Source organism: Elephantulus edwardii, unplaced genomic scaffold, assembly GCF_000299155.1.
Source record: "Elephantulus edwardii isolate Elephantulus edwardi_28Jun2011 unplaced genomic scaffold, EleEdw1.0 scaffold00001, whole genome shotgun sequence".
NCBI classification, from domain to species: Eukaryota; Metazoa; Chordata; class Mammalia; order Macroscelidea; family Macroscelididae; genus Elephantulus; species Elephantulus edwardii.
The window spans coordinates 15,293,854-15,305,686 of NW_006399751.1; the positions used below are offsets into that span (position 1 = coordinate 15,293,854).

The 11,833-nt window shown below is 39.8% G+C and overlaps 1 protein-coding gene across 1 annotated transcript in view; it reads left to right on the top strand.

The window, feature by feature from the left end:
* The window catches only part of ANKRD44 (ankyrin repeat domain 44), a 209,025-nt gene extending 198,076 nt beyond the window's left edge, over positions 1–10,949 (top strand). Inside the window, exons 21-27 of the mRNA XM_006878739.1 lie at positions 3–90; positions 1,804–1,887; positions 4,326–4,471; positions 5,553–5,635; positions 6,178–6,260; positions 7,276–7,367; positions 10,891–10,949. Of these exons, the coding sequence (XP_006878801.1) occupies positions 3–90; positions 1,804–1,887; positions 4,326–4,471; positions 5,553–5,635; positions 6,178–6,260; positions 7,276–7,367; positions 10,891–10,949 (635 nt within the window). The remainder of the gene's footprint in view (positions 1–2; positions 91–1,803; positions 1,888–4,325; positions 4,472–5,552; positions 5,636–6,177; positions 6,261–7,275; positions 7,368–10,890) is intronic.
* Positions 10,950–11,833: the final 884 nt, after the last annotated feature.

Here is an 11,833-nt window from a genome sequence, read left to right on the forward strand (position 1 = left end):
AGGTAATGAAAACTGTCTAGAGGTACTTTTGGAGCAAAAATGTTTTCGCAAGTTTGTTGGTAATTCCTTTACTCCACTGCACTGTGCAATGTAAGTAGAAATGCTAGGGGTTGAGGGCACTACTTTGTTTCTTTTAACTACACTTGGAGAAATTGCCTTTTAGGGAAGGAAAAAGAATTTTTATTATCGATAAGGTCAAGGACTGCAGCCTCCTATATGGATTGAAGCTCAACATCCAGAAAACAAAGATTCTCACCATTGGGCTAATTGGTAGCATCAATATGGATGGTGAAGAGATTGAGATAGTTAACAGTTTTAGTTTACTTGGCTCCACAGTCAACACTCTAGGTAACAGCAGCCAGGAAATCAAGAGAGGAATTGCATTGGGAAAGTAAGCTATTAGGGACCTCTCAAGAGTACTGAAGAGCAACGACATCAGGCTAGAGACTAAGATGAGCCTGATCCGAGCTATAGTCTTTGCAATTACGTGCTATGCATTGGAGAGTTGGACAGTAAATAGGGATGATAGAGAATTGATGCCTTTGAGCTGTGGTGCTGGAGACGAGTGTTGAATATACCATGGACTGCTAGGAGAATAAACAGGTTTGTCCTGGAGAGGGTGAAGCCAGAATGCTCCTTGGAGTCAAGGATTCTGAAGCTTTGTCTAACATACTTTGGGCATGCTGCAAGGAGGGACTGGTCCTTGGAGAGGGACATCATGTTTGGGAGAGTGGAGGGACGGCGCAGGAGAGGAAGACCCTCGATGAGATGGATCCATTCTGTGAGTGGAGTGGTGGGAATGAATGCGTTTGAGACAGCGAGGTTGGCACAGGATAGAACGGCATTTAGGGCTCTTGTACATAGGGTCACTATGAGTCACAAGCGACTCGATGGCACAACAACAAGAAGAAGACAAATATGTTCCATTTTGCTGCTCAAGACAGATAGCCCAGTGTGGTCACTAATGTTAATGGTTTCCTGGGCCCTTTTCATGAAATGCCACAGTGCCAGGAAAAGAGCAGGAAGGAGAGGCGGAGAAGTGCATTACACAAATGTGAAGAACTCCTGTTCACATTAATCTGCTACATTCTAAAATCCAATTTGCATGAAGAACAATACACCTACGAATGATGTGAAAGACATTTTTAAACCAGGAAGATACTTCATGTGTCGTAATTCTGAATTCATCATCATTTGTGTGTCTTTCCTTGGCAGATGTGATTTTTGCTTCAGTGTCACAATATGAGCCATTGTTTGGCCACACCCCGTGTTTAACCTACTCTTGGTGAAGTCACTGCTTATAGCTTACAGAGAACCCAGTGTTTTTAAGCCAGACTTCCATTGTTGGCTTGGGGAGCCTGACAACCTGGGGGCTCAAGTTCACTTAGCGTTGACAGTCATCCAGGGAGCTCAAGATCCAAGAATGCTTGGCCTTTACACTGTCTCCAGGTTTCACAAAGCTAAGTCATTTGATTGGAAAGATGTTGGAGGCAAAAAAGGACAGTATCTGATAAAAGTTAGGTGTCATCTTAAATCTGAAGGAAGCCTGTCTTTTTGTATTCCCAAAACAGCTACCGAGGTACTTTGTATGAATGGAATGCAATAAACTCTACTTGGACTTCTGGAGAAGTGCTCAGGCACTATTTACTCCATTGAGTAAATAGATCACAAATGTTATGTAACAGATTTGTGTGATGCATCAGAATGTTAAATATACAGTGTATAGAAAGATGGGGCAGGAGGAGATACATGAATTTTTAACAAGAGTAAGAAGTTTCATTTTAAAACCCATTTTCATTTTAGAATCAATGATCATGAGAGTTGTGCATCACTGCTACTTGGAGCCATAGATTCCAGTATCGTCAGTTGTAGAGATGATAAAGGGAGGTAAGTGACCCAAGACAGGCTGCCTTTTCCTGGTAAAGCTTAGTGTTTGCTTTGTAGTTGTAGATCAGACAAGCATATAACTTTTTTAATTGAGCAAGTAGTAAGTAAATACAGCTTTTAAAAAATTAAATGAGGGCATAAAATGAAGAGACATTTCCCATCTTAGTTCAGCTTCTTTTCCTGAAGGTACCACTAGAAGCTTTTTCCCAGGTTATTTTTTTCTCACACATATTTTCTCGTTATCTCTACAAATATATCTGTATATCTGTATCTATGAGGTATATATGCATACATACTTTTAATACATATGGGAGCATCTTATGGCAAGAATCTGATTTTGATATATCTTAGTAATTTTTATCTATCAAAACATGTAGATTCACCACATGTTTTTTAAAACTGTATATTATTGTACTGAATGATGTACTACAATTTAATGAGTCTACTTTTTTACTGAAGACAACTTTGTCTGTTTCTGTTTCTTTGCTATTATAAATAGTGGTGCAATGAACATTCTCATGCATAAGCAAGTGTGCCTAGGAGACAGAATCTTAAAAGTAAAATTACCAATTACCTCTTGACCATCTGAAAGCTGAACAGTGAATAAGAATGACAACAGAAGAATGGATGCCTTTGAGTTGGGGTGTTGCAGAAGAGTACTAGATATCCCTTGAGCTGCCAAAAGAGCAAACAGATCTTAGGAAAAGTGCAGCCAGAATGCTTCTTGGAGACAACAATGACAGACCTTTGGGAGTACTCACATACATTGGGCATGTTGCTAGGAGAGGCTGTTCCTTGGAGAGGGACATCATTCTTGGAAAGGTGGAGGGTCAGCCAAAGAGAGGAAGACCCTTGATGAAAAGGACTGGCACAGTGACTGAGCCAATGAGCTTAAGGATGCGAGAGATGATGAGGATGGCACAGAATGGAACAGGGCTCAGATCTGTTGTTCTAGGGTCACTATGAGTCACACTCATCTTAAGGACAGTTAAGGACAACAAAAAGTTGTCTTTGAGTCAGTTCTGACTCATGGCAACCCATATGTGTCACGATAGAACTGTGCTTCATTGTGGTTTTTTAATGTCTAATTTTTCGGAAGGAGAGTACCAGACACTACTTCCGAGATGTCTCTGAGTGAACACAAACCTTGCAGCCTTTTGGCTAGAATTCATTAATTTGACTGAGCATATTTATTTCCACCATCCAGGAATTCCTCAAGAGAAATTTTTTGGTCAAAGGTTAATAGTTCTTTGTCCTTTCAAAGCAACCATCCATAGATGATATGAATATTAGTTTTGTTGTTTCTGTTTTTAATACAAAAACAGCCAATTATTTATAAGTTTCTTTTTTTAAGAATAGTCTAATAGAGGGTATCAAAGATAAGAGAGGAGTCTCAAAATTCGAGGGTTAGCCCAATGTAAATACTTTGAAGGAAAAGTTTCAGTGTGTGCATAATAAGAAAGGCAAAGATGGAGGAAGAAAAAGGCAAGAAGCAATCTTTTAAGTGACAACTGGTTTAGAGAAAGAAATATAAGAAATGTTTAGACACAGATAGAAAATATTGCAATGTTGGACCATAAAATAATTTTTAAATGGGGGAAAGATTTAAAAGGTAAGAGAGATTAACAGGGTCCAGCTCCTTTATATCGAAACAGTTCTGCTGAGAAAAGGGACGAGGATGAAATGAAGACACAGAGAGACTATCTGCTGATGACGAATAGCAATTTTATTATTTAGGAAAATGCTTATATAGGTTTTAGAAGCATCCCTGCAGGGGTAATCACATTATCTCTTATCTGTCTGAGATGTTGACTGTCAGGTCAAACATTCCCAGACCTCAACACAAAACAAAGATATCTTCTGGAATGCCTTATTGTGTGCTTAGAAGAATAAAGGATTAAGAACATCACTTTCCTTGAATTCTGAGACCTTTGGTTATTCCATATTCATTAGCAGCCTGCTTCCTCAAGTTGTTTACTGCCAAGCAGATGTTCTAGCCAAGATGGAATCAGTCCTGCTGATTTTATAATGCAGTGCTAATCTTGCTTTACAAGTTAGCCAGGCTCCTGACAAGAGATGATAAGGACTACTAACTAAGAGGTTAGAGGTTCAAATCCACTCAGAGGGACCTTAGAATATATGGCAATGTCCGTCCTAAAAATGAGTCATTAAAGACTCCGTGGGGAACAGTTCCACCCTAGACACACTTACGGTCACAAGTCAAATCAACTGACAGCAAGTTTTAGAGGTGATAACTCGATAATCAGCCACCACCATATGTACCTCCCATATCTGCCCTACAAGACCATCAGAGGGAGTTTTATTATAATCTCTGTAAACTGAGAAGTTTCAAATCTTAGGACAACACCCTGCCCACACATGTGAAAATTAAGTGTGTCCTATGTAGAGACTAAAATCATACTCTCTCAAATCTTCAGAACACCACTTCATGCAGCAGCCTTTGCGGACCACGTGGCGTGCCTGCAGCTCCTTTTGAAACACAATGCCCAAGTGAATGCAGCGGACCATTCGGGGAAGACGGCGCTGATGATGGCAGCTGAGAACGGGCAGGCAGGCGCCGTGGGTACGTTCTTGCTGAGTGGACTTGGTGTCCATACTCAAAAATAAGAGGGACAGAAAATGGAGAAGTCATTTCTTCTCTTGGTATAGAAATTCCAGTGCGATTGCGTTGGGTCCAACTCTAGTGACCCATTTTTGTTGTAGTTGTTGTTGTTCTCAGGTGCCCTCAAGTCAGAAGCTAATCATAGCTGGCCCGCCAGTGGGTTTTCAGAGGCAGTAAATTGCACAGGAGAGGATTGCTCACATTAGTCTCATGGAGCAGCTGGTGAATTCGAACCACATGCCTTTGGAATTACAGACCCTACAGGACACAGTAAAACAACCTCACAGGGTTTCCAAGCATGTGCATTTTTACAGAAGCAGACTGCACATCTTCCAACTATGGAGTGAGTGGTGAATTTGAACCACCACCTTTCCAGTCTGCAGCTGAAAGCTTAACCACTGCACTACCAGGGCTCCTTCTCATGGTATACACATGTGAAAGGGGCTGCTAACAGTTTTACATAAGCTACCTGACTCTTGACATAGTAACTGGGATCATGGGGACAGGTGTGTCGGAGACAGACTAGCTCAGGGTAGCGCCGGGTTCAGAGCTATTGTACGTTACAGTCATCTCAGTGGCATGTAACGACAACCACCACCACCACCTGACTCGCTCAAGTTTCTTGTCTCCTAATAATTGATTATTGACTGGCCTTGTTCAAATGAATAAACTTTTCTGTGACAATATTTTTCCATATTAGAAACCAAATGGAACAAAAAATAATTTTAAATGGATGTGATGAAACTGTAAAAACAAAGTTAGTGCCCTTGGCCTTTATTGGAATATCATTAATGTGATAATTAACTGCTCCTTTAAAAAGAATACAGTCCATACCATTTATGTGAGCTGTGTTCAGTCACAGGGCCCATGGTAACATAATGGGGTCACTCTGAGTTGGAATCAACTTGGCACTGGTTTGGTGTTAGCTTGGGGGGGAGTTCCTCATTTTTACTCATTTAAATAGATTCTTTTTTAGTAACTTCTTCAAAATGTGTTTGATTAACGCCTGGTATGAATAACCTTCTTTTGGCTTTTCCTATAGACATTTTGGTGAACAGTGCCCAGGCTGACCTGACTCTACAGGATAAGGACTTGAATACACCCTTACATTTGGCTAGTAGTAAAGTATGTAAAGGAATTTAAGACACTGTTATTTGATATTAATACCTCCTAAAGCCTGTTTATCTCAGAAGTGTGGATCGGGGCTCTTAATTAAGGTATACGTTTCCCAAGACACTGTCACTTCTGAGGGGGATAAGAACAAAGCCACAGAGGTTAAGGAGGGTTTGCTTTTTATGGCATTTGCCTGGTCAAAGTTTTGCTGCAGTCCATCTGTCTTGAAGCTGCTGCTGTATCTCTCTGTCCATGGTTATGGTGTCACATTTGGGTTTTAAATGAAAGTTAAGATTTTAGTAATATGGATTCTAATATAGAAACTAATTTGAGATCAGGTCAACCCCTGGCAGAATTTAATTATAAAGTCTTAATCAGAATCTTGGAATTTTTATGGCACTTGAACCATTTACTATATAGGAAAAAAATAACTACTTGGGAAAAAATCACCTTGTAGAATGTTTTTAGGCAGAGGAAATTTTCAAATTAAACCATAATGAAGTCATTTTTTCCCAGGAACTTATCTGTGTCTTACTGCTCTTTTTCTTTATTAGGGTCATGAAAAATGTGCCTTGTTAATACTTGACAAGATACAAGACGAGAGCCTTATTAATGCAAAAAATAATGCACTGCAGACGTAAGTGTCAGTGTGGAAAATTTGATGCAGACGTAGATTCACAATCATTTATTCAACAAATATTAAGTGCTTGCTATAGTCTGTGCTAGTGATGAGAAAGGCATAGACCTGGCTTCCCACCCATGACCAAACTAGGCCTTTTGAGTCATAATCCTTATTTTGCCATATCTCCACAGAATTTTTGAGGTCTGAATTTTCTTTGCTGAGGTTTCTAAGATAAAAATATCAATTTGATAGATGTTAGAAAATCTTAGGGGCTTACATGTTTGAGAAAATCATTGGTTTAAATGTATTAGTATTATTTGTTCTTTCTGAAAGATGGCAGTTTTATAAATTACGTCCCCACAACAGACAAATAGTTTCTAAGCTCTTTGTCTTAATTACATTTTAATATAATTCAGTGTGATCTTCAGTGTGAAAGCTCTAAAGTCAGCTTCATTTTCCTTTTTACGGAATGATTGATGCATTTGTTTTAAGGGCAAAGAGGTATTAGGGTGTGTTAGTGTTTCTCCCCCCTCCCTACTTATAATTAACATGCCGTATATAGTTGCATATGTACATAGCTGGATTTGCCATTTTTCATTAAGATTTTATTAATTTGGTAAAACATCTGTGTGCATTTAGTAATATCAAAGAGTTTTGAGATGATTTATGTGAGTGATAGAGATGCAAGTTATATGAATTATGTGACATAGTGATTCAAAGGCCATAGTAGAATCACAGGGGGAAAGAGCAGCGTGAGCTCTTTGTGTCCTGGTCTGTTGTCACTGAGATTGTTTGAGATGCAGATTATTTGTAAAACTTATAGAGAAATCTGATCAATCCTGGAACAACAGTTAGATCATTGTCACCTCTGGAGAAGGTCTAGTCCACAGATGTCCTTAAGTAAGAGTTGTTGAGTGTTATTTACAGATTCTTCAGTTCTATTTTGCTTTGTTTAGTGGTGTGTGTTAGCAAAAGTGACACATTTCCATGCCGTTCTGGATCACCGTTGATGCTCAGTTGTATTTTATAGACCTCTCCATGTTGCTGCACGCAATGGTTTGAAGATGGTAGTTGAGGAGTTGCTAGCAAAAGGGGCCTGTGTACTTGCTGTCGATGAAAATGGTAAGTGAAAAAAATAACCGGTTACTACAAAGACTTTCCAGATACTGGCTATAGCCAGAGGAAAACGAGAAAGATCAATACTAGCTAAAAAGGCAGGAAGCGTTCTCTCCCCTGTGTCAAGCAAGGATTACATGTCCTGTATGTCTTTTTGTAAAACACATAATCCACCTGTAGCCCACCACCAGTGCTGTCCATTTTGCATGTAATGTCAACAGCTGATCTCCAGCTCCTCAGTGTAGTAGTTTAAATGTTTCAGACACGTTTTTTTTTAAAAAAAAAATCCCAAACTTGAGCATCCTAAATTCTAACTGCATACACTGAGGAGTTAGGGATTACCCGTGCCATTAGTGCATGTGCTAGGGCTCAGGTGAAGACCCTGGTCCTTGATTCTACTTCAGTTCATTCTGAGATCAAACCTATTAGTATTATTTTTCTATAACCAATTAGATCAGAGCTTCTATTCTCAGTTTGTAAATTTGGAGAACATGGGTAAAATGTCTTAATTCCTAGGGTAAAAAGCATCTCCCTGTCTATATAGTTGGTCCTTTTCTAAATGAACTAACTCTTAGCAAAAGCCTTCTACTCTGTTTCCTAAAAAACGGTGAAAGCTAATGAATACTCGAGTTGCATTAAGCTACCATTTTGAGCACACTGCCTATTAACCTTGGGTAGAAAAAGAGGGACTTCTGGATGTCTGTGAGTTAAGTGATTTTTTTAAATGTGGCATTAATTATGACATTTAATGAAACCATAATGTATTAACATAATTCAATTAACTGCTTATTACAGGTATTGGAATTAGCAGCTCGTCCCTATTTCTCAGAAGTAAGCAGCTATACTGATATTAGTAGCTAACTCTTCCTAGTTTTGGTTTTGCAGCCCCATATCCTAGCATGTTCCCTGCTCTGTCCCCCACCTGACTCATCTAGGAAGAGCAGAAAGTCCTCTTTTCAAGCCATCTCCTTGGTTCCCTCCCCTCACATTCCCTCACCCTCTTATAACCATGGTACACTTTAGGGTTAGCATGCAGGGACTCACCTTTTCCAAAGAACCCCAAAGACATCAGAATAAATTCGTTTTGACCCTTATCAAGTATAAATTTGCTGCATCTCAGCCTTGTCTGGCCAATAGCAACTATAGAAACTAGACCTATGGGCCAGTGGTACTATAGTTGTATCTCAAAGGCCAGGGAATATTGGGAGCTATTTGATGTAAAGCTTAAAATTCTAAGTCCTGTCATTATCACAAACCACTGTGGAATGCAGAGTTAAGGTACCTATCCCTGGTGGTTAAAAAACCAAATTAAAAAAGCCTAACAAGGTCAGATGCTGACAAAATAAAATGATGGGTTTTGTTAAGCACTAATTTCCTCCAAATTAGTGAATGAATGGGTGAATGAGTGCGTGAATGACTCCTAATAGGAGCAGGAGCTTTGATCAGTAGGGAGTTACAGTTAACCTTTCAGGCCAGAAGAATAAACGTTGTAATTAAATCAAATAATTAATCCATCTCCTCATAGCACATGATTTGTCCATTGAGGTCCGGTTTTTTAGTGGAAACTGGACCCACCCTGTGTACATATTAAAAATAACACAACATAGTAATTTCCCCACATATGTTATAATTAGGATTTAGACTCTTTTGTTGGGAGTATGGCTATTTTGCAAATCCTCTGTTAAATTTCTCCTAAATGATACTAAATTTTGAACCACAAACAACTCATGTCTTCCTGTGGCTAGTCTTCTCAAATGATTCCATTTTTCCCCCCAAAGCCATGTGCTACACAGGGCCCGTGTGAGCCTCACAGTCTCTGGGCAACACTCAGCAGAGCTTCTCTAATCACCACCCACAACTGAAAGTCATTGTTCTCAGAATGAGTCCTCCTCTGGCCCAGGCCTGAGGCTCATGGTGTGCATGTGCTCTCCTGTGGAAGCATCCTCCCGGTTGTCCTGTTGCTGTGTTTTGTTTTAATTTTGTGGAAGTATGTCCCACTCCTGTGCCCTCGTGTTTCTGTTCACTAGAGGAAGGCTAACTGCATATAATATAGTGCTTTTTGTAGTCATGTGAGCTAAAAAAAAATAAAAGGATCTCCCCAAATGTCTCCTCTACCTGTCTAGCCTTGGCCTAGCATGATGTGTACCAAGTAACTCCTTTTGCCTGGCATGATTTTAACTCAACATACATCTCGCCTTGTGAGGTCATACGAGATGTACTGTGGAATGCGCCAGCCTCCTTTGGATGCCACTACTAACCACTGCCTTGTCTGCATTTATGCCCAGGTCATACCCCGGCCCTGGCTTGTGCTCCTAACAAAGACGTGGCTGACTGCCTGGCCCTCATTTTGGCTACCATGATGCCTATTTCTCCTTCCAATACAATGACGGCTGTCAACTTCGTTTGTTTTAAAAAAGACAATTTGAGCAGGACCACCCTCTCCAATCTGGGTAGCACGGTTAGCCTGTGCAGTAACAACATAGGCTCGGAGGATGGGTACAATGAAAATGATTCCGATTCAGAAACGTTTTGATTGTGGAAGGCTTTTCCTCGATCACCTTTGTTGGAGGAGGGGAAAGAAGCTTGGATTCCAAGATTATGTCACATTTAAGTAGTATGGTGGACCTAGGTTCCCGGAAGCCGGTACAGAAGGAGTCAAGCACACCACAGGGGAGGGAGGGGAGTTAGACTGGAGGGGAAGCAGTCACACATATGGGCCCTGACTTTGCTTTGTATGGCTTCATACTCTCCTTAGATCTAAGGTACTTCTATGAAAGTCTACCTCTAATTTTAAGTAAGGAATTTTAAAGAATGCTTTTAGTTAATTTTTTTCCCTTTGAGGATAATGCAACAGAGGGAGCATTCTCTAGAAAGATTTTTTTAATATATATACTCAGCAGTGAGCTTTCAGAAATACATTGTTCCTCCCTTTGATGTTTACTTCCTCACTAGAAGCCAAAGGTAAAGGTGTTCATCTTCAGAAATGATGCCTGCAAGAATCTTTAAAAGGAACTCAAACTGTTCATTTTCTCACTTAAATATCCCGAACTTCTTTCTGAGGATGAATTTAAAAATTGAACCCGCTTTTTGTTCTTTTTAAACACAAGTATAGCATCCAGTGCGCCCCATAACAAGTTTGTGACTAACTTTATCCACATGATTGAATTCAAATCTCTTTAGTAACATTTTTGGGGGGGGGGAAATCCATTTCACCAAAACTTTGAGACAATATGCAAATTTAACATAGGATTACCTTTTGATAAATTCACCCCTAAGTGAAAATACTTTTTGAAAGCATCTGAGCCATCAAGGTCTGATGAAATGTTTCATGTTGGAGTGAGCATTATTAGTATGTTGAGTGGGATTCACAGTCAAGGTCATGCCAAGTAAGTGAAAGTGAATTGCAAAAGAGAACAAAGACTACAAAAGCAGGAACTAGACAGGGGTGATGTGGAATTTAAAGCCAGTTGCCAACTGTCTGATGATAAAATCAACATAGTGAATGCTGTGTCTGCTCCCTCTGCCAAAGCTTCTAGGTCAAATGGACCCCGTTCCGCACTTGGAACAGCTGTACAAAAAGAAGAATGAGACTTTTTAAAAAATTATGCACATACACATGCACACACATATGTGTATATGTATATAGATATATGTATTTCATCAACCAGCTATTCATGAGGACCAAAATGCTTCAGTCACAAATTGAAGACTTAATTTTATTTTCCTTCAGAATGGAAGTGAGAAATGAAGTAGCTTTTCTATGGAATTAAGATGTACTCTTTTTGTGTACCAGTCTTTGTTGTATTTTATATTTCTTATGCCACAGATTTCTAGTTGACGGTTGAACATTTGTAATGGGATGATGTGTTGATCAGTTTTTTTTGTGTTGTTTTTCTTGCCAAACTAGAGAAATGTCCATACATTTTTGATGTAAATGTATTTGTATTTATTTGAAATGAAACAAATGCCGAGGAGACATATCCATTGTTTGTTTGTTCTCTGTTTTAACTGCCCTGTGTCTTTTTTGGGGGTAACAAGAAAAAGCAGAAACACCATATGCAACCCTGGACTAGCCACAAGTCCTGGGGCTGACCCCCACATGCTCAATGCTAAGGTTTCCTGCTAACTGACTCTGAGGTCCTTCATCAGTCAGGAAGGGATATGAGAACAAACTCTGTGTGCCACCCACCACTCACCTGCAGTCTGCAGCTCACTTGGAGAGCACAGGACCTGTCGTCCACATGTTCATTTCCAAAATGAAGTTTGAAGTGCATAGAGGAACGTCTGTACAAAGGTGGCCCCGAAAAAAGAGGAAGATTCTCTCGAATACACACACACACATCTCTCATGATCCCAAAAGCATAACAGGAAACAGTATCAGTATGCCAGCAGGTGAGCTGAGAAGAGAAATAAAAATCACCAGCTCAAGTGATTATTTCACACTCAAGGAGGAAAGCAAATTGTCTGAGCGC